The 26,001-nt window shown below is 48.8% G+C and overlaps 1 protein-coding gene across 2 annotated transcripts in view; it reads right to left on the reverse strand.

Moving 5' to 3' along the window:
* Window positions 1-24,609, reverse strand: part of HID1 (HID1 domain containing) — a 30,856-nt gene extending 6,247 nt beyond the window's left edge. The window contains exons 1-15 of one of the 2 annotated variants that reach the window (XM_075770472.1): window positions 24,359-24,609; window positions 16,617-16,766; window positions 14,065-14,235; window positions 11,222-11,335; window positions 8,244-8,350; window positions 7,652-7,768; window positions 6,661-6,883; window positions 6,204-6,260; window positions 5,971-6,111; window positions 5,470-5,560; window positions 4,674-4,825; window positions 3,352-3,430; window positions 2,518-2,682; window positions 1,108-1,335; window positions 482-615 (exon numbers count right to left, since the gene is read on the reverse strand). In XM_075770472.1, the coding sequence (XP_075626587.1) occupies window positions 482-615; window positions 1,108-1,335; window positions 2,518-2,682; window positions 3,352-3,430; window positions 4,674-4,825; window positions 5,470-5,560; window positions 5,971-6,111; window positions 6,204-6,260; window positions 6,661-6,883; window positions 7,652-7,768; window positions 8,244-8,350; window positions 11,222-11,335; window positions 14,065-14,235; window positions 16,617-16,766; window positions 24,359-24,424 (1,995 nt within the window). In that variant the 5' untranslated portion in view covers window positions 24,425-24,609. The remainder of the gene's footprint in view (window positions 1-481; window positions 616-1,107; window positions 1,336-2,517; window positions 2,683-3,351; window positions 3,431-4,673; window positions 4,826-5,469; window positions 5,561-5,970; window positions 6,112-6,203; window positions 6,261-6,660; window positions 6,884-7,651; window positions 7,769-8,243; window positions 8,351-11,221; window positions 11,336-14,064; window positions 14,236-16,616; window positions 16,767-24,358) is intronic. The other variant, XM_075770471.1, reaches the window with a different exon arrangement.
* Between the last annotated feature and the right edge of the window lie 1,392 nt (window positions 24,610-26,001).

The raw sequence follows: 26,001 nt of genomic DNA on the forward strand, positions 1-26,001 counted from the left end.
TGTCTCATCTATACAGCCAAGCAGTCGCCACTTTTGAGGACAGCATCTCAGCCAAGCCCTCGTGGGAACACCTTGTTCACAACACCAACTAGCCAGAAGATTCTGGTAAAGCTCTCCATCCCAGGAAAGAGGGAGAGGAAAAACAAGCAGCTGTCAGAACCCGAGTTGAAAGCCTCTGAATCAGGAATACGTCCCTTTGCAATTACGCACTTGCTGCTGTATCAGTAGCTTTCAAGGTGGAGAAAGCTCACTCCTCTAGTGTCCTAGCTCTTGTGTCACTAGCACAAACATGAAACACCCAAGATGATGTAACAGTATGTCTGAACCATGGTGTTTTCCAGCACAGCATGCATGTGTGTATTGCCTCTGATATGATGCCTTTCTTCAGAGGGCCAACCAGACCTCTCCTAAAGTCCCCAATTTTAGCTCATTTCACGCCAAGCCCTAGACCTTCCCTACACACCAGAATGTTTGGCCTTACCCCGCTCCAGGGCTCCCCATCGCTCACAGCTGGGGGCGGGTTACCCTCTGGTGGAGGCTGTGAAGACTCGGGCTCCAGAGAACGCATGGTCCCATCCTCTGACACCTGTGACTTCTCTGTGAGCTTGTCAATTCCTGTGTTCAAAAGAGAAAAAGCTCAGAAACACGTGAATTAAATACGCTTAAAAGCAGGGGATTCTTCTCTGCCCTACCATACACAGACCCTATACATCTGCTGGCATCTGAAGCATTCTCCTTTCACCAGAAGCAAGATCTAGCCTTGATCTCATCTCCCCAAAGGAGCTCGTTTGTCTCTAGGAAAATGCTCCCTGAGGTAAGAGGAACACAGGTTCACAGAGATATAGTTAAACTGAGGCATGAGGTCAAGATTAGGACAAATGGCCACGTGGACACGAAGTCTGAGAGGAGAGAAACTAAAGGCGGTTTACTTTGACCTGTTTGTGATCGGCTTGGGCAAACTGATCTGAAATGAAGACTGAGAGGCAGTAAGTTATTCATAGATGTAAACTCTTAATCTCTCCCACGCCCATTGAAAGGGTGAGTCCACACTGTATCTCACAGGGAAAACAAACCTCTCTCCTGTTACAAAGGTAAATTAAAGCTGACCTGGAGTAGCCACCAAACTTGTCTTCAGCGTCCCTGGTTCAGCAGGGGCAGCAGGACGTGATCCTTCCATGGAGACCCCATCCTGGGAGTTGGTGCGAGAAATAGGCTCAGGAGTTTTCTTCTTGCGCTGCAGACCTTTCTGGATGGACTGTGAGTCCGTGGGTAAGTTGGCCAGCTGGTGAAATACATTCCGCTTGCGGATAACAGCATAGACCAAATTTGAGTTCCCTGGGAATTACAGCAACAAAATGAGCAGAGAAGGAAGACACTGGCTACACAAAGCATCACTGCAGAGACCCCAGAAGCTCAGAGAGCCACGCTTCCACCCATAAAGGCCAACGGCACAAGGAAGAAAGAGCAGAGTTCGGTATTCTCTTATCCATTACAAAACAGTACAGGAAATTCACTGAAATCCCTCTTAGGCTGGAAGGTTGACAAGAAATGGCTTAGAGACTGACATTCAAACAACCGAGGAGAAAAAGGACAGTTTAAACCACCATATTAGCACCTATTTTGGAGGAAAAGGTTGTTAGTCAAGATTCAACATTTCTCCATCTTCAAAAGAGCTCACGAAACAAGTTGGGGGCATTCCATTTGAGGAGAAACAGGTTTGAAACAGGAAAGCCAAAAGGCCAGAATTCTTACTGTCTGCAAGGTGGCAGAGAACAGAATGAAACCATCCCTTAAAATAAATCACACATCACAGCCACAAAGGCTGGTTTAGGATCTGACAACCACCAGTTGCTAGATTTCCATTAGGGAAGCAGAATGGCTACTCTTGATTTGTAGTTTTAAAGCAGAACACTAAATTTTGAGCAGGAAGAAATAAGAGCTCTTAGCAGGTTACAGGACCTCACTCTATTATTTCCTTGAGATAAAAGACTGTCACACTTTTATGAGGGAAAGGGCAAGGCATTTCTTGGAAAGGCAGCAAGTGCTAGAACTTTGTTTGGATTGGGGCTGTTTGGACTTCAGCTCCAGAGACCTGCCAGAGCAGAACTGAGAGGCACTTTTAAATGTTTAACAAGATGCAATTTGCTCTGTGCCCTCACCTACATTGCTGAGCAACATGAGCAGTTTCACAGCCACATCCAGCCAGTCACAACTTAAGCATTACACACTCACTTTCCCTTCTCCTTCCCCTCTATACATCTTATCTTCTGGTCTGCAAGAGGCTGAGGTTATGCTGATAATTAACTGCCATCTCATTTTGCTCTAACCCAGCCTCTCTGGGTCAGGACCTAACACTGATTACCTACTAACACAAGTTCTCAATCCTAGGCAAGTCTCCATGTGGCTGGTTTCTACGCTTCTCCCCTTCTCTCATCTGTTTGGACTTTCTCTGAACTTCCATCTCACATTCTCTTGGACTAAGATAGTGCAAACCCACTAAATACAGCAGTCTCTTACCATCAAACTGGTACTGAATGATATTGTTGAAAACTTCCAGCAAGAAGAAAACGAGATGGTGGTTCTGGACAGCGGAGAACAGGAACCAAGTGGTGGAAAAAGCCTCCAGGAGATGCAGTAACTTGTTAGCAGCCACCATGGAGAGAGACTTCAGGTATGGAGACACTGTGGAAGACAAGCAAATGAAAACTGGAGAAAGAACCAAGGTGTATTTATGTGAATAAATAAAAACCAACTAAAAATGTTGTTCTTACCACTTTCCCACCCTGTACTTCTAGGAAAGCTTCATGGAATAGCTGAGCCCAACAGGGTTCCACAGAAACATTTCCAAATATAGTGAAACAGGGATATTGCCTAGTAAAAGGGGGCACTTCTGGTTTTTGAGGGGCTTGTGTAGTTTTAGGCTAGGAACATCATCTCTGGTGTGCCTCCTGAAAAGCTGACACAACTGGAGCCCCCTGGATGTGCACTAAGCCCAAGGGAAGCCACTGCCACTGTGGGGAGGTGGCACTCCCTGCTGGAAAAGGCACAGCACTGCCAGCCACCCTCCCCAGGCCTCCTGGCAAGTGCCCTTCTGCCACCCCGGAGGGGCTCCAGGGACTCTGCTGTCCCACCCTCTGCCCCATCTGACAGAGCCCAGGCAGTAACCCTGCAGGCAGGTCTGATCTGCAGCTGGCACCTCCAGCACAGACTAGAAAGGATCAGTTTCCAGCAGCAGTTACCAACGTTGGTCAATGTTAAGGGATGCAGAGAGGAACGCAGGGAGAGCGTAGTGAGGGCAGCCAGAGCTGTCCCCTTTCAGGGTTGTGGTTTCACACCACACACAGCGCTTACCATTCACGATGATGGTGAGCAGGCAGTCAAAGAGAGGCTGCAGCCGCTGATGCCCACTGGTTATGATCTTGTGAAAGACCTATGGTAAGGAAGGAGTTCTTGAGAAAGGTAGTACCTCACTGACAGCACCCTCTCAACCAAAACCAGTGCCACCCCCACACTAATCGCTTCCTGACACCATTCCTTCCTAGGCAGGGCCCTGCACACTCCACAATTACACAGGTGGGGAAGGCTGCTCTCACTGCAGACTTGCACTCCAGGAGCACAAGCTTTCATTTACAAGGAATCCTTTGGGGATGTGATTAGGGCTCTACAACACTGCAGACAGAAACTGACCGTAAGCTGTTCCAAAGTGCACAGACAGCCTGAGGCAAAAATAAACAACCAGGAAGTAAGAAACATCTTAATCTCCAATGGATTTTGACTCTGAACCCTAATGATAGCTACCTGAAATGCCACAGAACCAATCATTTCACATTTTAATTTAGTGCAAACTTCTAACTCAAATGTTTGTCCTATTTTTCTTAACTATAGCCTCAGACATAGAAAGATTCAACTGCCTCACAACCAGTTAAGACATTCCCACTCTTGGCCTTCCCACCTCTAGCTGGCATGCCTGTAGAGAAGACCTGCAGCATAACGAAAATACAGAAGTCATCTAAGATTAATGGAATGGAATAGCAAAACACATAGCATCAAGAACAGTTTTACTGGGCACATTTCTTCCGACTCCTCCTAATGGGAACCTCCTTTAGGAGGTTTATCAGAAGCTGCTGAGAGATTTTTTCCTCTGGCAAATGAGCACTAACTTGACATGGGAGAACCACCCTCAATGCTACAGACTGAAAGATGAATGAAAACTTGCAGCAACCCAAAGCTGTAGGGTTGAGCTCGATATCACTATTGTTCCCATTCTTGACAGATGTGCTCCACACCACTCTGGTTACTTGGGACAGAGCCAGCAATGCAGTCAGATCTCCTGCCTTCCACACCTGCAGTCAAGTCTGGTAGAGACCATGCACCCATCCCACTCATGCCAGTCCCAGAGTCCTTTAGACACCAGTCCGGCACCATCCAGGATCATCTCATGCAGATGGAACTGCATCTCATGCATATGCACCCTGCCAGACACATCACCTCAGGTTAACAGAGTGTAAAGATCCCACCAGTGCTTGGATGCATCCCACACACTTTCTAGCTACTCAGTGGACTGGCAATCTAGGAAGGATGAGTATATTGAAGGAAGAGGAAGGACAATTGTTTGTGGAAGTATAAAACAGAAGTTAGGAGGGACAGAAAAGAACTGCTGGAGCTATACTCACTATGATGAGCAGATCTGCATGTGTCCCTGTGAAGACAGGGATATCCATAGGCACTCGTACAGAATACGGCTTGTTCAGTCGAACCCCAAAGTTACGCTCCCCACTGAGAAGCAGGAGGATAAAAACCCCAATGTGCATCAAGCCCACTCGTGCTGCAGCAAAAAAAAAAAAAAAAATCCCACACACCACAGTGAGGCCAGTGGACTCCTAAAGACGGAAGGGCAGTGAGGAGAATCACTATGGGACTGAAAGAAAAACTGCACAGACCAGATCATCCTGATAAGGGACAGCCCATACAGAGCCCCCCTCCGTTGCCGGTACCAGTGTCCTTCCCAGCACATCTATGGGGCCAGTACAATGTTAAGTCTTGGATAGATCACGCTCTTCTTCATTATGTTCTCGATGCAAACCCCTCACCATAGTAGGAGTGATCTGACTACTACTTTCCGCTACCCAGTGATGGAGTTAACCCTGATTTACACCCAAGGCAAGAGCAGATTGCTCGTTTCTCCCTCTTCATGGGATCAGGGACACAGTTTTTGATGTAAGGACTCCAAATGAGTTAACACATGCTAAGGATCTCCCTGTGTTGTAGTATAGACCATGTTCTGCTTCTGGTCTGTTACAAACATTAACACACAGCTAACTGAACCATTCTACTCCATGCCTGCAGAAGGCTAGGAACACGCACTCGAGATGCTATCGCATCTCAGTGGTAGGGAAAAAGCATCTTCAAAACATTCTAGCTCAACTGTCAAGCACAGATCATCCCAAATATTGAAAATAACCAACTTACACTGGTCTGCTCTGGCATCATTGAGAAAATACAAGATTGGGACAAGGATGTCCAGAACATCACTGCTCTTCAGCACAAAGAAGAGGAATTTCTGGAAGAAAGGGGAGGACTTCAGACAATCACGAGCATATTTGGTTTTCTGCACCATCCGTAGGACTCAGGCCAAGTAGCCTCAACCTAATTAGTCTCTCAAGAACATCAGAAATGCTGGTGTATACACCAGATCTTCAACTCCACTGTTACTTGTAGTTATAACACCTGCTCCTGCATTTACCTCAAGCACTGACCTTCAGGAGCTGCAGCCTCTCTCACTGACTCTCCCTGGAGCCAGATCCCCCCCAACCCACCCAGCAGGGAGTAGTGCTGCTGACCAGAGTACCACAGAGTCACTGCCAACTACCTGCCCACAGCTCATCACCACGGCTCAGGCCACCCACAGCCACACCAGGCTCTGGGCAACAGGGAAGGTGTGGCAAAGCTCAGCAAGAAGCAGATCCACACCTTGTTGAAGTCACAGAGTTTCCAGAAGAGGACGAGGAGTTCTTGATGGAATTGGATCTTCTTGGCAGAGTTTGGCAGGTAGGTCTGGACCAGCGGGTTTGATAACAAGCGGGCCACTCCTTTCAGGATGAACTGGAAATCCTGCAGATAGACGAGGAAAGAGATTGCAGTGGGCGCAAGACTAATGCAATCAGCATGAAATCAGGAAATAGTTCAGGATAGGAGCACGTTACCTCCTCTCGGTGTATTCTTGAGAGGTAATTCACAAACAGATTGTCTGGTCCGGGAGGCTGTGTTCAAAGACAAGGAGTGAAATGCTTACTGGCAGCAAGGTTTACTCAAGAAGTCAAAGTGTAACCACTGGCTCTGAGGGCTAACATGTCTCATTTCAGCTTCCTCTCTGAATGATCCAGTTTTAAATGCAAGGAGACAGAGCACCTCAGGGAACAGAAAAGTCAGGGGCTTTTCACTTATGTGCTCCTGCTTCCAGTCAGTGACCAAAACCTAGTGGTTTGGCCATCTACAGCTGTTTAGTGACCTACAGGGAAGAAGCAGGACTAGGCCAGAGAGAGCAGTATGCAAGGAGAGGAGTGGTGCTGGGCCCTACAGGTCAACATTCAATGCAGGCTGGTGTAAGATGACCACAGGGAGTTCAGGAGAGCAGCAAATACAGATCCTGGTGCCACTCACATCCACATCATCCATGGCCGTGCCAGTTGTCGTGCCATCCACAGTAGGACTTGAACTGGTGGAGCTGTCATAGTCCAAAGTGACAATCAGCACCTGGGCTGCCTCTTCCACCAGGGGCTCGCGGTAGTCCGAGAAAAGGAGGTGATTGTAAGGAATCCCATAACCCACCGGGTCGTAGGCACAGACGATGTTCAGGAGCGAGGTGAAGAGTGGGAGCGCATGTCTGGGAGGAGAAAACATTCTCAGAAGGCAGAAGCAGGAAGCAAAAGGTGCTGCCTTGGGGAGGGAAAGGCATCTGTCTCCCCGAGAGTTTGGGGTCATGACAAAACACAATCATCTTCTCTAACCTATAACAGTGTCCTGTGACTGACCAGCCCAGAGACAAGAGCTGACACTCCAGCTCCCAGCTGGTCTCCTGGACTGCAGCTGAGAGGGAAGGGGAGGCGAAAAAGGCCGTGTGGCCTCCCAGAAGAACCCTATGCAGCAATGTGAAAAAGGGGACAGGACCTCAAAGCTCTCTAGACTCTGGAAAGACAAAACTGCCTGCCTTCAGCCAGCACTGTGCTCCCCCAGATGAGCAACTGTCACCTGAGGAGCCCAAAGTCCCAGAGGAGACAATGTCACTAGAGGGCAGCATTCCTCTGCCACCATCACCACGAGCCACCCACTGCAGTGCCACACCACCGTCCCCACGAGGGAACAGGGTCTACAGCAGGGAACAGGATCTGCCGTTTCTCACAGGACAGGGATCAGTCCTGCATCGAACTCCAGTGAGCACCATGCTCAGCCTCTGCTTTTACTGCTGAGGAACAATTCTCACTAAGCAGAGATGCTAATGGGGCGTATATAAAATGGGACAAAGAAAAAGAACAAGAGCCCCTAGATGCTGGAAGTAGTAAGTCCTATGGTCCCCCATTACCAACACGCTCCATGGAAGAGATTTGAAGGCATTTCTCCCCCTGGTGCCCAGTCCCCCACCCTTCATCCTTACCTGTTCTCCGTAGAGCAGAAGAACTGCACCCAGGGGTTGGTGTTGCTGCTGTCCGAGGAGGGAGGCAGATACATGGCCTCAGAGAAACAGGTCAGCAGCAGCTTAAGCAGCTCTGTTCTGAAAGAAGGGAAGAAGCCAAGGCCTGGAGCCATTCAGGAGCAAGGACTGGGTGCAGGAGGCACAATCACTTACCACAACAACGCATAAGGAAGGCTCAGTCCCATCTAGAAAGTCTTCCCCACAGACAGCTAAGCCCATTTTATTTCATAAGCAATACTGCTGTCACTGGCACAAAGCTCAGCAGAATTGCTGCCTTATGAAAAAGAAATACAGTACGGAGCTTGTAGGCATTTTCAAAGCAGCAATGTTTTGCCAGTTCCTGCTGCAGACACTCTGACTCCTGTATCATACTACAAAAAGCTGTTTAAAAGGTCAGCTGGTTTTTTTGATGTGTTGCCAGTCCTTTTAGCTCAGAAAGGAGCAAGGAGAAAGCCCCTTGGGAATCACAGATACCCAAGGAGAGCCCACCTCCCTTAGATCCTCCTCTCCTGAGCCCAGTTTCTTTCCATTCTGCCTTTGTAGACCCTCTTACCTATTCAAGTCATGGATGTAGTTAGGCTGCGGAGAATGAGCAAAGCCCACTCCGGCCTCCCAGATGTACTCACAGCTGTCGATGGAGTGGATATCTTCTGCCGTGTCCTGTGGGGAGAAGAGGTTGGACCACAGAAGAAAAGAGCAAGAGCTGACACTGCCAGTAGTATCCAAGGCGGTTCAGCCACTCTCTTTAGCAATAGCAAAGAAACCAGAAGAAAAGCATCCAAACACTCTGACTGTACACAGCAGCCCCACCCAGGGAACACGCCTGACAGAGGACCTCTCATCTTCAACAGGTTCTGAGCACCATGTAGAATGAGGCCCTTCCTCTGGCATACTAAGGTGCAATGCTAGCCACCTCCACTGGGAAGGGTCACCAAAGGATCCAAAATACATTCAGTTCTCATTACTGGATGCAACACCACCTCCTCTCCTTTCCTCCACATCTCATGAAACACAGCCCAGGTCAGGGCTCTTCCTTTGCAGATCAAGAGCACGACACAGGGGTTCAGTCCTGCCTGACACCTCAATCCTATCTCAGAGCGCACCATGTTGGGTTTACCCACACAATGGTGAGTGGCAATGGCTGCACCCCAAAGGCAGGAGAAGCAGCAAATTAACCCTCATTTATAATAAAATTGGATATGGCTGTGACTTGCTTTTCAGAGGGTAAAGCAAGAAGGTGACTGCAAATATGTTGTTTCTCCTAGTGAGAACTCTCCCGGTCCCTTGACAGCTGCTGGCATGACTCCCAAACTCTTGCTTTGCAACCTGAGGAGATGAACCACAGCAGTTTGCCCGTCGTCTTTGTCATGGTTGGTCAGGTCAGGGTTGAAGCAGCTTTGCGGAGACAAGCAGTCATTTAAAGTCACCTGTCGACCCTCCAGCAACAACCAGGAGCAAGGGCCCAGATGAATATGTTTGCATCACGTGCACTTGGCACACTTTGGCTGTCTCTTTTTTGGGGTTTAATTAAGCAAATTCTACCACCTGCCTTTTTTCCTCTCTGCACTTGGGGAAAGCAGATCAGAGGACTGTTTCTAATTGCTCTGGGTTCCCATTGCACAACCTCCCTCCCTTCCTCCTTCCCACAAAGGCACTGATCTCAGGACAGCAGGGCTTGAGGGCAACAAAGATGCACTTACCACCCCAACCATGACTCTCACAAAAACAGCATGTTGAAAGCAGCTACTGCTGACAAAGAAGCAACTGCAGCGTCCTCCACAGTCTGGGCTTTTCCTGCCTTACTACTCACTTCCTACAGATAGGCCAGAGCTCACCTGCTGTCAGGTTTCTCACCAAGCTCCTCAGAACAACTCTTGCTGAGACTGGAGCGCCAAACAGCTCCCTCCACAACCAAATCTTGAACATCTCCTGCCAGGCACAGGCTTTGTGGAAAAAAAATGCAATTACATCCACAAACCTGCTTCTACTGTGTGTGACTAAACAGAAACACTAGGAGGACATAGCATGTTACCAGCCATCATTACAGCAGTTGTCCAGGCCTAAAAAAGAAGGTGCCAATGTCTTCAAAGAGCTCAGCCTTTCCAAGTAAGTGATAAAACACATTTATGCAAGCACTGAGCATGACAGAGGGGTCCCCAATTTCTAGCCATAATTCCAAGGCTGACTTCAATAGGAAGGTAAGCAGCAAAAGAGTATGGGTCACTCCTGAGACTCCTTTGTCCATTCCTTCCAAGCTCTTACTCTTCCTCTTTACTTAATTCTGCTTCAGCAACTATCCACCACCGTCTGTATCTCTGGGGCCATATGCTGTTCTACCCTGAGCAGGAGATGGCTGTACCCATCTCTGCTCTTAACTTGCAGTCAGACCCAAGAGCGCAGGTCAGACAGCTAGGCAAAGTCTGCAGAGGCTGCAGGCAGCAGCAGGCAGCTAACAACAAGGAACATAAAGCATTCACAATCCCATCATCTAATTCAACTTGCTCAGAGACCTGGAAAACCAGGCTGGCTGCTGCCAAGGAAAAAAATCACAGGAGGGGGTTGGGGAGGCTCTCCCAGGAAAAAGTGTTGTCACCCCCACTTGTGCAATCCATCCCAAGTGACAGCACAAGACAAGTGCATCTCTTTCAGCCACTCTCCCACTTACTCTTAGCACATACCCATGTGGCTCTGATTGAGCCTTGCCCCTTCAGCCCCAGGTGACAGATTTTAACCCTGTTTCTACTACCCAGAAACTTCAAGCAAGCAATTTAGTACTCAGGTTTGTCAGGGAATTTTGCAGCCATTAAATACATAGTGGTTTAGCATGTTCATTTTTAATTTATATAATAGCTATACCAAAAAGGAAGGCTGCCCACTTTTGTTTATAGACTGGACCTACAAGAAACACCACAGAGTCATTGGTGGGGAGAGAGAAAGAGCGAGGGAAGGAGGGAGATGCACCAGAATCTGTCCTTAGTACACCTGGAAGGAAAATCCTGCTTCAGGGAACTCCTATGAAGTACAGACAGTCACCATAAGGATCGGAACACATTTGTCTTTGCTGCAATGATACAGAGAGGGAGAGGAGGTGGAAGGGCACATGAGAGACCATCTACTCATTCAGATCATAGCACCTGCGATCAGGCAAACAGCTGCTTCCTGCCCCAGACTGCACCAAATTGCCAGTGAAAGGAACAAAGTGCTAAAGGTCTCTGCTCCACTGGCAACAACAGAAGAGTGGTTGTTTGCCAGCACACCCACCTTCTCCTGAGGGGCAAGCTGTAGTGTGGGGTAAGTGCCAGCCACTCCAGCTGAGACTCACTCAGCTGTCTCAGAACATCTGTTTTAGAAGGCACAAACACCACACAGTGAACCCAAAATGTTGATCAATATTAGCCACTGTGGGTTCAAGCTCAGTGACTCCATATTTTCCTGCCTGGAGGTTTGCAAGAAGCTTCTGGGGTTTTCCAGGGTACCCCCTACTATGCAGCTAATCTACCTCTATGCAGATAATCTCATGACTCAACTTACCACCGTGCTCCTCCGGTGGCTCTGCACAGTGAAATCGGGACAGAAAAGCAGATCTGCAACAGCAAGGAGCAACGACTCAGCCAGCGGCCGGGCATTTTCATCATCTTCATCTCCCTAAAAGCAAGAAATGTCGAAGAGTATTGTCAGCAAAGAGCATGCAATAACACTAGCATAACACAGCAAGAGAAGATACACTTCCCAAGAACACATAAGGAGGTAACAAGTTACAAAGGAACAAGAGGGAGAAACACACAAAACCCAGCCAGTACAGAAAAGAAATTCCCCCCAGAAGGTGATGACTAAATAGGAATAAGCTCTTTAATGACACCAAACTGAGCAGACAAAGGCCTAGAGATGCTGGGGAAACAGAAGAGTAGCACTGGACCTTGCCACGTGGAGATGCTTGACTTACTGAAGACAAAAAGGAAAGGAACCATTTACAGAGAAGAGGGTTTTACAGCCATGAAGGAGGGCAACTTGGATGGTGCACAGAGACAACAATAGGAAGAAGCCAGCCAGCAGTGATTAGGTGTAAAACCTCTCAAAGTCCTGCATGGGCTGCCCAGAAGTGGAGGTGACAGAACCAGGAGAGGCTGTGTGCACCATGCAAGGGGCCACCTCAGTCTGCCATGGCAGAGCAAGCATGACAGCAGAGGGGATTTTGATGTCTCCAGCATTCAAAGCAATCACTTGAATCATGCATGGCTACCCCTCTGCAGCCGTTGCCATGGGAAACCTTGCCAGATCCTGCCTGTCAAAGAGCATCCTGGATGGGAGGCCTTCCCCACCACACACTGGTGCTTATCTATCTCAGCCAGGCCTCTGTCAGCCTGTGCACAACACACAGCTCAAATCGTAGCAAGCAGCTAATGGAGATAATAGTCTATGTGGCTCTGACGTCTGTCTCAGTGACAGCAGGAAGACTACCGTCAAACAGATCCTGGATGTAAGGAGAGGCACAGAGAGGATGGATGGAGCTATAGTACAGCAAAGATGCTTTTACTTGAGCTCGCAGTCAGAGATGAAGTGACAAGCACTAGGGTACAAGGGGATTTCTTTTCCAGGAATGATCTTTGCTAACATCACCTCGGCTGCCAAAAAAAGTCCCTGTGGACTCTGGGTACCACCATATCCAAAATGGGTGACACACAACAAACCAATAGATCTGTACACAACACAGACTCCCTTACAGGAGGGAGGAACCCATGCTGCAGGAGCTCTGCCATCCATCATAAGGCAGGCAAAGGATAATCACAGATATTTACTAATGGTCCAGGCATACCATCATCTTCCCCTTCAGTTCCCAGAGAGAAATCAGTCTTCAGACAGCAAAGCTGTTGCCCGTAGATTAGACATGACCCTAGCTTCCCTAACGTCTCAGGGCTTTATTTGTTATCCCCTGCCAGACAGCTCAGCCAGCCTTACAGCCGCTTTTGCACATGGTTCAATGATGGAGCACACTGAACCACAACAGCTCCACCAGCATTCAGGAGGCACAATGCAGCAGGAGGGCTCCCCAACCCACCACACACACACTGAGCTGGATCTCTTTGGGGTGATCCCACCACTCTAAGGCTGAGAAACTCTCTTCCAGGTGCTGAACAAGGTGGAAAAACAGTAGTAACAGCAGCTTAGCTGAATCAGAGCACCAGACACCCCGCATGTTCCTTCCCAAAACAAGCTCCTCCATTGTTAAGCCTCTCCAGCACTCCCTGGCCCCTGCAGGGATGAAAGAATGGACAACCACCACCCTCCCAATCACACAGATCACACAACAGAGCAGGGCTAGCAAAGACTTGCCTTTCCACCACCCAGAACTTCCCCTTGAAGTGTCCTCAGGCGAAACAGATTAGAGGTGACAGACAGAGACAGTGCAAGGTGCAAGGTCTGTACTGTACCAACCACTGCTGACCCCTTCTAATTGTCCCCAAAGATACTGCAGTACATTTAACATTCAGGGGAAACCACACTCTTCATTCAGTACAGCCATGCTGACCTGCAGATTCAGAAACTCATAGGAGAGGGCTCTCTATGCACAGATCAGGCAGCTGCTGAGGGAGCAAGCAGGCAAAGATATATTCTTGGCCTAGCTCAACTCTGTTTTCAACACTATTTCTCCTATTTGCAGGAGATCCTAAAGCACTTTTGCCCTGTTCCACTGAGAAACACAGAAGAGCACTATTGCGTCTGCTCTCCAGACAAGAGAAATGTAGGGAGGTTCAGAGACTCCCCTAAGGTTATATACATCACCAACAGAGCCAGAAACAGTATCTAATTCTTTAACGCTCTTGCTCAATTGTGGGCTTCACCTATCAGGCCCGGCCTCTGGTTAAAACTGTATCACTCAGCTCATAAGCAGGGTATTGAGTCATGATGCTGAGAGCTTCTCTGGCAGGGGTCGCTTTAAATGTGACATTGTAAAATCAGTGGAAATGACACCCTATTTCAGTTTGACTTGAATCTTAAATCAGCTTTAGTTAATGGAAGAATGTCATTTTAGTTTAAGAAAGTAATACAGCCTTTAGTACCAGTCTCATGTTCATTTTGTTTCACACCTTCAGTTATACTGGAGAAGCCTTCCCTCACATAACCAGTGCTCTCCTACAGCTACACAGCCAAGTGAAATACCCAGATAATGCAGCAACCTGTGCTAAACAAAGCAGCTGAGGGTCAGAGGAAGAACAGCAAGAATCAAAGGAAGGTAAAGAACTTAGAAGGTGCCACCTAATGTCTGACCAAATAGAAATAACTGGAATGACGTTGCTCCCAAATGTACATAGGGTCTCCTTGCTGCAGCCTCCCCTTCACCCTCCAGAAAGAAGAATAAGTGTCAAGACACAGACCCCTCCTCGGCCAGCCCCAGGGACAGTTGACCAGAAGAAACCTCTCCAGTCTGGGTCCTCGAAGATGTAAGGCAGGATACGGGTCAGGAGCCGGCAGCAGTTCAAGACGATTTGCCTCTCCTTCTCTGTGTGGCAGCCGCTCTCTGCTCCCTGCACCAGCTTCTCCACAGCCTGAAGGAACAAAACCAAGGCAGGTAGCATTAGCCTGGACACAAGTTAGCAAGAGTCAGGCAGGTCTGTCCTGCTGGTGACACCCTCACAGAGAGTTATAAGGAGTTCTGGGAGCCCATTTTCTCCAAGTTCAACAGTACAGGCACTGTTGCTGCTTGAAACACTGCAGAAATAGGGTTAATGATCTTACACAGACCTTCTTGAATTTCTACTGTCCCACTGCAAGAGACCTCACATGCCAGGGCTAATCCATGCAGCACACATGTCGTGCCATGTGAGACAGCCAGCCACAGCACCAGAAGGCTCTTTCCAGCACTGCTCTATGACACCACACGCTGCAAAGAGCGGATCAGATTAATCAGCCGCATCAAGTACACAAGATGCGGGCAGAACCAAGGCAGCAGCACTGTGCTGCATGGTCTGAGGTGCTGGCAGGGGAAGACTGCACAGAAACACACAAAGCCTGACAGATCTGTATGTGTACCTGCAGCAGGGACCTCCCCTGACTCAGCGGTGGGAGCTAAGCTGCTGCCTGTGACTATTCCAGCAGAGTCTGTCCAGGTCCTGCTGCAGAGGAGGGTGGTAGTCCAGGTTTCCCGCACTGATCCTGTGAACAGGACAGTTGGGAAAGAAGCCCTTTTCTCTCTGGAAAGAGGTTCTGGGCTGAGTCTCTGCAGTCCATCCAATCACTGCTGAAACTGCCAACGGAGACAGTCACTGGGTTTTTCAGAATAGGATGTGGGTCTTGCCAGGCAGCAACCACAGTCCCAGGAGGCAGCAGCAGGAGGTCTTACCCACAGAAAAAGGCAGCTCCTTCACCCAGCAGCTGCACCCGCTTGATCTTACTCCCTGAGCCCAAGGGGAAACAGAGGGGGAATAAAAGCCAAAACATTTACCAAGGATTCACCTTGGTGCTTTTTAATTCATGAGGTCTCATGTCCCTGCTTATTATCATAGCAGACCGTCTGGGTCACTGGCTCTGCTAGCCTGAATCATTGCCTTAATAGGTATTTAAATGCTGTTTGTGTAGTCTCAGTCTGTCCACACACTACTCTGTGACTGAGCTTAACTATTTTTTCAGGCACATTTATGACTCTGTACAGTCCGAGTCTCTAGCCATGACTGCAAATGACACCTCAGCCGTGCTGCTGTGCTCTCCACACACATGCAGCACCACTGAGTCCAGTGGCACACTGCACATGGCACAGGTCAGGGCCTGGCAAAAGCAAAAAAAATGCAAAAGCATTGCAGGAGTCTGCAGGCTCCTCTGACCCTGACATCCCAAGATCTTGGGCTCCTGGATAAACAGCCTGGCAGTCACCAGGTCTCCCAATACATCTGTTTCCAGTAGGGAGAACAGCCCATATTTCAGTCCTGGTTTTGGGAGAAAGATGACACAGAGTCAAAGGGGTTATGTAGTCAGTAAAGGTCTCCTCAGCCCTTCTTGATTCCCAAGCTGCTGATTGCCAGAAGCCAGGAGACAGCACTAGGGAAGAAGCATTCAATTTTTCCTCATTTTAGTATTCTTTCTCAAATATCCACTACAGAGACCTGTCTGAGGCACAATTCCTAGTCAGAGGTACCCTCAGTATGATTCAGTAGGTCTCAACATTTTGTAGAGCAGGAAAGAAAAACAGGACAGCAACAACCATTTAAAACTGGGAAAATGCCATTCCAAATGTTTCCAATACAACAAATTCAAGGCTACTCTTTGCATGGCTCAAATCAGGAGCGTTATTAGCACCTGCACTTTCCCAGGCAGAACGAGTTTCAGGCTGTTGCTGACCAGCTTGACAATTTGCCAGACCTGGCAGCGTAGGAAACAGTGAGTCAAGGTCCCTTGTGCTCCACACACACTGGCAACACCTGAAGCAGTATAAGGGATGCTCTGATGTCACAGCAGAAGGAGGAAAAGTCTTAAGATCTCCCTTGAACTTCACCCAGGCGCTCGTACAGTGACAATCTCCACATCCTTCTGGGATCTATCAGCTTGAAGCCAGACTGACACATGGTGAGGAGCAATTAAATGCAGATGAGGAATCAGATGTACCGGCCTCACCACAAAGATGTAGCCTTAGTACAAAGTTCCCTAAGCAGGAAGCAGTTTATACAGCAGGCAAGACCCAAGAGGGCAGAGTGAAACACAGGAAGGGGACAAGAGGAAAAAGGCTTCAAAGTGAGCAAATGCCAGGTGTGGTCTGTGTTAAACCAAGAGGAAGGGCTGAAAGTCACCATCAGGAGAAGACAGAGACAAGCAAGCACATCAGGTGGTACAAGGAAATAATACGGTACCTGTCTCCCCTTGGGAGCCATAATGCTACTGATCCAGGGACACTCCCCTACTAGCAGGGCACCAAGGAAGAAGACAGCACTGACCTTACCTTGTAACACAAAGTGGCCAAGTTTGAAGGTGATTCTTCTCTCACTGCTCGGATCTCTGCAGCTGGTACAAGGGCAAAGACATCCTGCACTGAAGTGGCTGTGTCTGCCCAGAACTGGTCCCAGAAGGCATCATCTGTTGCCTCCACGGGCTGTGGAGAGACAAACATGGTTACAGATGCAGAACTACTATTCTATAAGGTCCAAATATCAGCGATTATGCCTGGCTTGGGGATGGGACCAGGCACAGAAAAGGTTCAATAAAACATACCGGTACTGCTTTTGTACCTCAACCTCTGTTACCAGGGCTCTGGCTGATTTCATCTCTCAAACAGAGCATTCCCTCAGCAACGGGTTGAGCAGCAAGACATTCATGTGACCACCTGCATCAGACTGGGACTCCCCAAGTCTTTCATGGAGTCACAACATACATGAGGCCTCCTGCTTTTCTGCAACCCAGGGTATGTATTACAAGATCTTTACCAACGCACGTGAGCCAGGCTGCTCTCGTGTGCTGTCACCTTCAAAGCAAGCCAAAGATGCCCTGAGCGTACACTGGAATTACTTCTACTATAACCAAGGCCTCAAGGAAGCAATCAGGGACATCTCACATTAGGGCGTGAACAGACCCACAGAACTGACAGACCCACCTCAAAGCACTTACAGATGCAACAGAATTGATCTTTCTGAATCAAATATTTATAGGGAACTGGACTCAGTCCGGCTGGTCGCTGCCAAGGCTTTGTTCTTAAAAAGCACTAAGTGTGCAATTCAAAGAGGAAGATGGAAGGAGGAGGCTGAGATACCAAAAAAAAGCAATCCATTTCAGACCTGTGGTCTGAGAAGCCCACCTCCCATGCCTGGGAACACACCTCTCCCCATTACCTTTTCTGGCTTTGCAGGTGCAGACAACCCACTCATTTACCAGCACTGTTGTCCCCATTTCACAGTGAGAGAACAAGGATTCTCCTCAAGCCCACCGTGAAACCCCAGTGCTGGGGACACGGCCCACAAGGACAGTCTGTTGGCCAGACTGCAGCTGGAAAGACAGCTCTGTACAGCTGGCTGCAGAGTCCCAGTGTTATTTCCCCCAGCTTCTTCCTGACAGCATAGCATCAACTTAGAAATCAAGACAACAATGATGACAACATGGGTGTCAGGTAATATGTAGCTGAACAAAGCAGACTGGACCTTGTTTTGCCCTTTATGGCTTTGTAGAGTCAGAACAGCTCTGGCCATTGAAGCACAGGTGAACATAGGCTCAGACACATGGGACCAGCAGTGCCTCCAAACCTGCGGAAGCGTGGTGATGACCTGCCACTCCCTAGAAGGTGAAAATGCCAGCACTGTTTGCTGAACAAGAAGGCATGTCAGGCATCCAAAGCCTGGCAGCTCTGAATAATCAGGAAAGACTTAACTTTTCAGCCAGTCTAAAACTGAGCAGGCTCTTCCTATCTAAATGCTGATGCTTGCCAAGAGATAGGCATCATCCAAAGAAGGCTGGGAGCGCTCATCCAGCCCGAAGATCCTCCTCCAGGGGTGGGATAAATACACAGGTATTTATGCTGAGCAGCGTGAAAGAGATGGATCCATGATTTCAGGCAGAAGAGGAAAATGGAAGTGTTTCCAGAGGAGTTTCCCCAGCTGTGCCAAGGCATAGTGGCACACTCGGCAAGTCAGAAGAGCCTGAGCAACCCCAGCCCTTGGCTTGGGGCAAGGGGAAACCTCCTGCCTGCAACCTGCAGCGGCTCTAAAGCAAACAGCAGCTCTCACTAACTGCGATAATCAGCACTGTGGGTGGGTTTACCATGTCAAAAATACGAACATGTGTTTAACTAAAACAATTCCTGCCCACTCTCCGCTCTGCTGTAGTAGGCAGAAAACTTGCCCAGCTCAATGCTGTTTGTAAATGCAGCCAAGACATGGCTCCAGGGAGAACAGCTCATTCGCAGCTCTGACACCAAGAAGTGCTGCATTTCCCCCTTTGCTAGCACCTCCTGAGTTAAGAGCCACAGTATGTGAGCAGGTGACATGTCACTACCACCCAAGGGCTAAAATGTGAGAGGGGCAGGCAGCCCACCCCCAAACTGGTATAGCAGGTTACTGCCCTGCAAGCTCTCTTCCTTAATGCTCCAGTGCCACAGAGGCTGCTTATTGATCGTCCTGGTCCTTCCAGCCATGCAGTGAATCAGGCCAAGCAACTCCCCAGTCTTTAAAAACAAACCAGAAAAAAACCCACATGTGTTTAGGCATCTTCTTAAACTCTGCTCTAGTGCTGAAACACTCTTCATTTTATCACCTGGCCACCAAAGCAAGTTCCAACAAAATCCCTTTCCGAGGCAAGAACAACTTTTTTTCCAGAGGATTCAAGACCACAGCTCATCAGAAGGGATCTGCAGGAACAGCCAAGTGCTCACAGCCTGACTTTCAGCTTCCTGAGTGTGCAAAGGTGCTGTGCTCTCTGTAACCCGGGCATGAAATGCTTAAATGGAAGCAAAGCTATTTTGCAAGTTTCATCTCTAACTATACTCCTCAAAGAGAGCCAAGTATTTGGAAATCTGATCTATATAATGCTCGAAACATCCTACACTTCCTACAGCCCCTTTCCAACCACGTACCACAACCGCATGTATAATTGCCACATGTACCTACTGGCTGCCTGCCACAGCCACTCCCACCAACAACAGAGAGCAGCAATTGCTACTAATTGGAGATCATGCATAAATAATGGATTCACTCTCATCTGGAGGGGAAGCAGAAAACCATTTCCCTCCAGTAGACACAGATCCCTTTACCTCCCACTAGCCTGAGGCCTCCTCAGAGGTTGAACACAGCCGCTATTTTACAGATGGTAACACAACAGCTAAGACGGATTGAAGAACACGGTCTGCAACTAAAATTACATGGAGGTAGAGAAGCACAGCAGCAATTACCCGACCTGCAACGCTGGATGCTGCAGCCACATTAATGTCATGGCTGCCATCTTGGCAAGCAGATTATGCTAAAACACCGTTTCTTTCATTTTTTATAGCTGCAGCAAGTCAGCTCCTCATCCAACAGATGGTATCCCGTGTACAATCCTGGGACATGGATTCAGTACTGAGTCACTCACATCCCCGCAGCCCCCCTGTTTTAATTAACAGTCTGGCATCATGACATTACTCGAGCCACATAATATTCATCTCCTTGATAGAACATTACTGGATGTTTTTAAGCTGATTGTATTCTGCACACAGCATCTCCAGGGATCTAAATACCCATTTCCTCATGCTGAGCTCATCCAACTGCCTGTAGCTAGCTCACAGAGAAGGGAAATACAGAGACCTAGAACAGTCCTGCTCACCAGCCATGGATATCTTCATTTGGAAATGTCAAGATTTAGTTACAAGTGTTGGTACTGCATATGCTGCAGTAACAAATCCCACAGCACTGCAGCTAGCTTTGACAGTGCTTTAACCAGAAGAGCTCACGAGAAGCAGAATCCTCACCAGCAATGCTGTGAGCTGGGGCCACTTCAGATGCTCCAGATCAGCAGAGATGTGTTCTCTCTTGGCAAAGGAGCTGCAGCACACAGACAAGAGCAAGCCTGATGTGCCTCCAACACAGCGCAGACGACCAGCTCTGCACCAGCGGCACAAGGAGAACAAGAACTTCATCATTGCCACAAGAATCACAGGATCTGTCAACTCTACTCTGGAAACATATCTGGAGAGCAAAGGAAGTTCCTGACCCCCACACACCCTACCGCAGAGGCTGCTGAAGTTACAGAGCTCATTGCCAGAACCAAGCTCTCCACACCAAAGGGAAGAGACGACTGTAACACAGCAGGCAGAGCTGAGGTGATGTGACATCTCAGAGTGGGCAAGGAGGGAGACTTTTGCCTTCGGTTCACCCAGGCAAGGTGCAAAGACCTCCCACCTGCACGCTAGCCACACAAAGGCAGAACTAGTCCTACTGGACACCTCCACTCTATTTCCCAACGCTCATAAACATTGGGTTTCAGGTTCTTTAAAGCACACCACACACACACTGTAGGAGTCAGAAAAGGAAGACGCTTGGTTTGCAAGTATCTGGCCAGTTACCGAACAGAGAATGACAGCCCCGAACAAGCAATCCCCAGGCAAACAGGATACGTCATGGGAAACGGGAAAACAGTCGAGCTGACCATGTCCTATAAACAGGAAAAGGTCCCAAGGCAAGCTTGGATAATAGGTAACAGCAGTGTGCTCCTTTCCACCCCTGATGATGCAGAACTGTGGCGTGTAATGACCACAGAACCATTCATGCAGCAGTTGATTGAGCTCTAGGAGACCAGGTAACCCTGCAGGGCCAGCAGATTAGTTTGAGGCAGTTCATGCACCTTGTAGCACCTGTTTGTGAGCCACTGTGCAAAAGGAAAGACTGACGACAGATTTATTAAAAATGTTAATAACTAGCAAGATTTCATCCCTGCTGCCAAGGATAGCAGCTCCACACAAATTTCAGCAGAGATCCTGTTGCAAGGGAAACTGGAAAATGGGATTTGTGGAAGTCTGGCAGGGAAAGCCTAGGACAAAAGGCAGCTGGGTGAAGTGTTAGTTACAGCTTTGCTTTTAAGACAACAACTTCGCTTTTGATCACCCTGAAAGACCTGGATACTTGAAGCAACCTTTAATGCCATCAGAAATAGGCTACTAGAAACTGACCTCTCTCTAAGCACAACGTGTACTTTTATAGGGCTCAAATTAACAGCCTGTTATACTACTGCACTTGCACATCAGGGATAAAGAAAGGACTGGAGTTTGTCCTTAGTGTTTGATCCTTCCTGTCTCTTTAAAAGCAGAGGCATAGCTAGCATCAAAATCTAACAAGCTGGTTCACAAGATCAAAATTTCTTATCTTCCAGTCGGTTGCCTGCAAAACCCGTTCAATCGCCAACTGGCTGAGAAAAGAAAGTGTGTTTCCCCAGCAGTTGAGACTCCCAGCTTCAGTTCCCAGCTCTGCCACCGACCAGTCGGCATATTCACAATCCAGGTTTCCCTTCAGCTGTTAAGTAGACAACATTTTGACGGGCAATTTGGGAGCGCTCACATATTCTCTATGATAAAGTACACCTGGTTTATTACTAAAATGGTGGGCCCTATCAATTTAAAGGTGTGCAGTGTAACATTATATATGTATCATATCAAAATCCTAAAGCCCATTTCTCCATGTGTGATTATAAATATATATCTGTAGCATATGCTAATTCCTTCCTTCTGGTACTACTGCCTTTTTTTAATCACTGAAATAATTCTGAAGTAATTTGTCTTTTTTAATACTCTTACATCTTCAGAGTTTCTCTTTGGCAATTAAAAAAATCAAAGAAGTCAATTCCATTTGTGTCCAGCCTTTGACTTCCAAGTTCTGTGCTCCACGTGTGCTACAAGCATTCGAATTTTATGTTCCTTACAGATTTTTTTTTTTTTAAATGTTCACATGAGACCACTCATTTTTTAATTAACGAAAGCCTGGATATTATAAGAACTTGTTGGGTTTTTTTTAAGAAAAATGTAACTTCAGTGCCAGCTCTGAACCTTAACCAGTGAGTGAACAGTGCTTTCTGCTCAACCACTTCCTTCCATCAGAGCCTTAGGAAACACCACACAGTGCATTACTAAGCTCACGGTTTCACGTTACCAATGATTTGATGAAAATCTATTTGTCCAGCTACCTAGTGTCAGAGGAGAAGGCTGCATAAAAGGAGACAGGCTGCTGAGAAAGCAAAGCGTATTTTGAGCTAATAGCTTTGAAGGAGGGACTTGACTCCATCTGTTATTGCAGCCTGGTTTTGAGTCCAGGGTCTCATGGACTAGGAGTTTACATGGAGGTTGCTGCTGGTTCGAGCTCAGAAGGCTCCAGGAGAGCCCAGTCACGCATCCTGCACAAGCAAACACCAGTGCCCTTCTACAGTATGTAAATATGGGAGTGCCAACACTCCACCCTTTTTCCACATGGCAGTTAGTCTCACCTAGACCACAAAGACGTGAAATGAAATCCAGCCAAGAATGAAGCTTTTTCTCCTTCCTTCATTCGGGGCCCCAGTGAGCCTTCTTTCATTACACACGTCGATAAACCGGGGGAGGGGAGCGCTCTCTTCTTGGCTGGTGATCTGAAGGATTGCCTCATGCAGGATTTTCTTTGTGAACAGCAGACTGAGAAGATCCCTACAGCTAACACAGGCACTAAGAAACTATGCTTAATTTTACTTTTTCCCAATTTCACTTTATAAGCATGTTTCCCAGTGCAGGAAGGATAGTCCAAAGCTGAAGGCACTCTGAACTATCTGGCATCCAGAAGAGACTTTGGAAGAATCCCTTCAAACATTAATTCATCCAGTTCTCTAGGGATGTTGCGGAACATCCACAATTGGAGGTTTTTAAGAACATGTTCACAAAAGCCATTCCTGAGCAATGCAGATAGAAAATAAGGCTGGAAAAGCCTTTGAAAAATTGTGTTTATACTTTCTAAAGCAGTATCACTTCTATGATTCATTTTCCAGTCCTAGTCTTCATCTCTTGACTTTTCAGAGATTTTCTCCTATTACTCTTTATTCCTTTGCATCCATACCCTTTTCTTCTGAATTCATTCCCCATTTTTAAATATCTTTCTGCCATCATCCCCAAGTTTTCTTAGCAGCTGTTATTCCCTCACCACCAAAGGCAGCTCAGAACAGCAGTTCTCCATTGTAGCTCAGAAAAAACTGAGATGCAATTTCTCAATAGAGCAAAATCCCTCTGCTCCTTAGACAGAAGGACAGTCAACTAATTTTCTGCCAGTGTGCTGCTGGGCTCCCAACTTAAGATAAGAACTAAACTAGCTCCCAGGACATGAGCAACATCTGTCAGACCTCTAGGCAACCACCCTCCCTATACACCGTCCTAACTTCCTCTCACTTAACTCCTTTTCCTCTTCAGCCTGCAGAAATAAAGCAGTATTTCACAGGTCACAGATAGAAGCTGTTTCTGCTGAAAAAAAGCTCACCCCAACAGCATGGTTGGCCAACAGCCCTTTCAATCTCCACAATCTCCACTTATTTTGGAGGAAAAAAAAAAAGAAAAAAGATACAGAAAAGGAGACATTGCCAAACCTTGTGGTGATGTAAACCTGCAGCTGAATACATTAGGAGCTGTGGACATCCCTTATGACAGCAGCGTCTCGGTCTGCTATCACAGGACGCTGTTTAGCAAATGCGCGCGATGTCAGGAGAGGTGAGTGCCGTCACACAGGCACGGCCCTGCCAGGCCTGACAGCTGCCCCCAGGAACCGGCCGGTGCCCGAGGCAAAGCGCGGCCTTATGGCATTACTCTTGCCCCTCCACGGTCCAGCGACATAGCAGACGGGACCGACTTGCCCAGACCCCCCACCAGCTCCCCAGCCTTAGGGCAAGGCCTCGCCACCAGAGCCAGCCACGGCCAAAGCCCCCGGCCGGGTTATCACCCCCGCCCCGCGGGTCCCCAGCAACCTGCAGCGCTGTCCCCATGCACAAGGCACCCTCGCCGGCCCTGCTCACCAGGGTCGGGCTGTGGGAGCAGCGGCCCGGCCGGCACCTTCCCTCAGCACCGAAGGTGTCTCGGGGCAGGGCCGGGGGAGAGGAGCCTGTCAGCCCGCCCCGGCTGCCTCCGAGCGTCCCCGGCCACCTTACAGCGGGGGAGGCCGCGGCTCCCGACATGGCGGCCCCCCCCTTTACCTCACCTCACCCACTGCCCGACATGGCGGCCCTCACCTGGGTCTTGGTGGTGAGCTGGATCACCGCCTTCCTGAAGTTGAGCTTGGAGTCGGCGCTGCCCATGGTGCAGCCCGGCCCGGCGGGGCTACGGCCTGCCAGCCGCGGCGGGCAGGTCCGGGCAGGGCAGGGCCGTCCCTCACGCCGCCGATTCCGCCTCCCCTCCTCGGGCCGCGGCTACCGCCATCCCCCGTCCCCGCACCGGCGGCTCTCCCTCCCTCCCTCCTGTCAAACCCGGCCTCGCAGGTCCCGGCCCTCCCTCCCCTCCTCCCGCATCCCTCCCTCCGCCCACGGCCGCGGCTCCTCCTCCTGCCTCAAGCTCCCCTCCTTTCCCCTCTCCATCTGCCATCCCTTCCCCGCTCGACCCCTCCCTCCTTCCATCCCCTTTCCGCCCACACTTCGCTCCCCGCGGCCGTGCTCCCCCTGCTCCCTCCTTCGTCTCCCCCCTCCGTGAGTGCCCACGGCAGAGCACGGCTCGCCTCGCTTCACCCTCCTCCAGCCCTTCCTCGCTCTGGCCCAGGCTCCCTCCGCCTTCTCTGCCCCTCACCTTCCCCGACCGCCTCCTTCTCTTCTTCCTCTGCCTTTCCCCCCCCATCAGCTCCCTCTCCCCAGTCTTGCCCCCCTATTTCTCCCCTCTGCCCCCAGCCTTTGTCCTCTGCAGCCCCTTTCCCCGGCTGCTCCCGGGCACAAGCCCCACAACAACTCGGCCTAGCCACCGCTGGAGAGCCCAGCCGCTCTCGGCAACCTGGCCCCGAGCTGGGGTGGTCAGAGATGCGGCGGGATGCTGGGGACAAGGGTCCTGGGTTGAAAGGGGCCGGGAGCGAGCAGGCTCATAACAAGTACCCTGTGCAAGCACCTTGTAACAAGCTTGTTGCATGTGGTGGCCCATTAACCCTGATTAAGTCCTACCCACCTGCAAGGAAAGGATGTTTTATAACCCTGGAGACTGGGCATTCAGCATTTGGCCCTCACTGAACACCTCAAAGCAGCTGTTGGAGGTGATTCAGTGTTGCCTTTGAAGCGACCGTCACCATTTTCTGCACGGAGCAGCTCTATGAACCAAGGCAGGTCTTTTTGGTGTCGCTAAGTTACATTTCACATGTTCAGCTCTGCAAGCCTCCCTTCTTCAGAGGAAATGAGGTAATTTAATCGTTTTGCAGAACAATGTGCTGACTCCCTGGCTAGGGCAGACTGGGAATTCTCATTTGTTGGCATATAACCTGTACATAAATCACCCATGTTTGGTTATATCAAGTGATGGGTCGGATCTGAGAAATTCTTGTAAAACCTACAGGAAAAAAATATTTTCACAAAATCATGTCACCTGGCTTTTGCTGCCAAACAGCCTAGGGCTTTGCATCTGAGCACTCATTCAGTATGGCTACACTATACAGATAAATGATAATAATTGTTAGGAACAGAATACTTTTCACAAGCAATTATTTTTCACAATTAATGAATAGTTCAGTTGGAAGAGACATACAAAGATCATCTAGTCCAACTGCCTGACCGTTTCAGGGCTGACCGAAAAAGTTAAAGCATGTTATTAAGGACATCGTCCAAATTCTTCAACACTGACAGGCATGAGAAAATTAAGATTTTCCCATTTCTATATTAAAATTGCTTAGAAAAAGATTTAGGAG

This window comes from Balearica regulorum, chromosome 18, assembly GCF_011004875.1.
Source record: "Balearica regulorum gibbericeps isolate bBalReg1 chromosome 18, bBalReg1.pri, whole genome shotgun sequence".
Lineage (NCBI taxonomy): Eukaryota > Metazoa > Chordata > Aves > Gruiformes > Gruidae > Balearica > Balearica regulorum.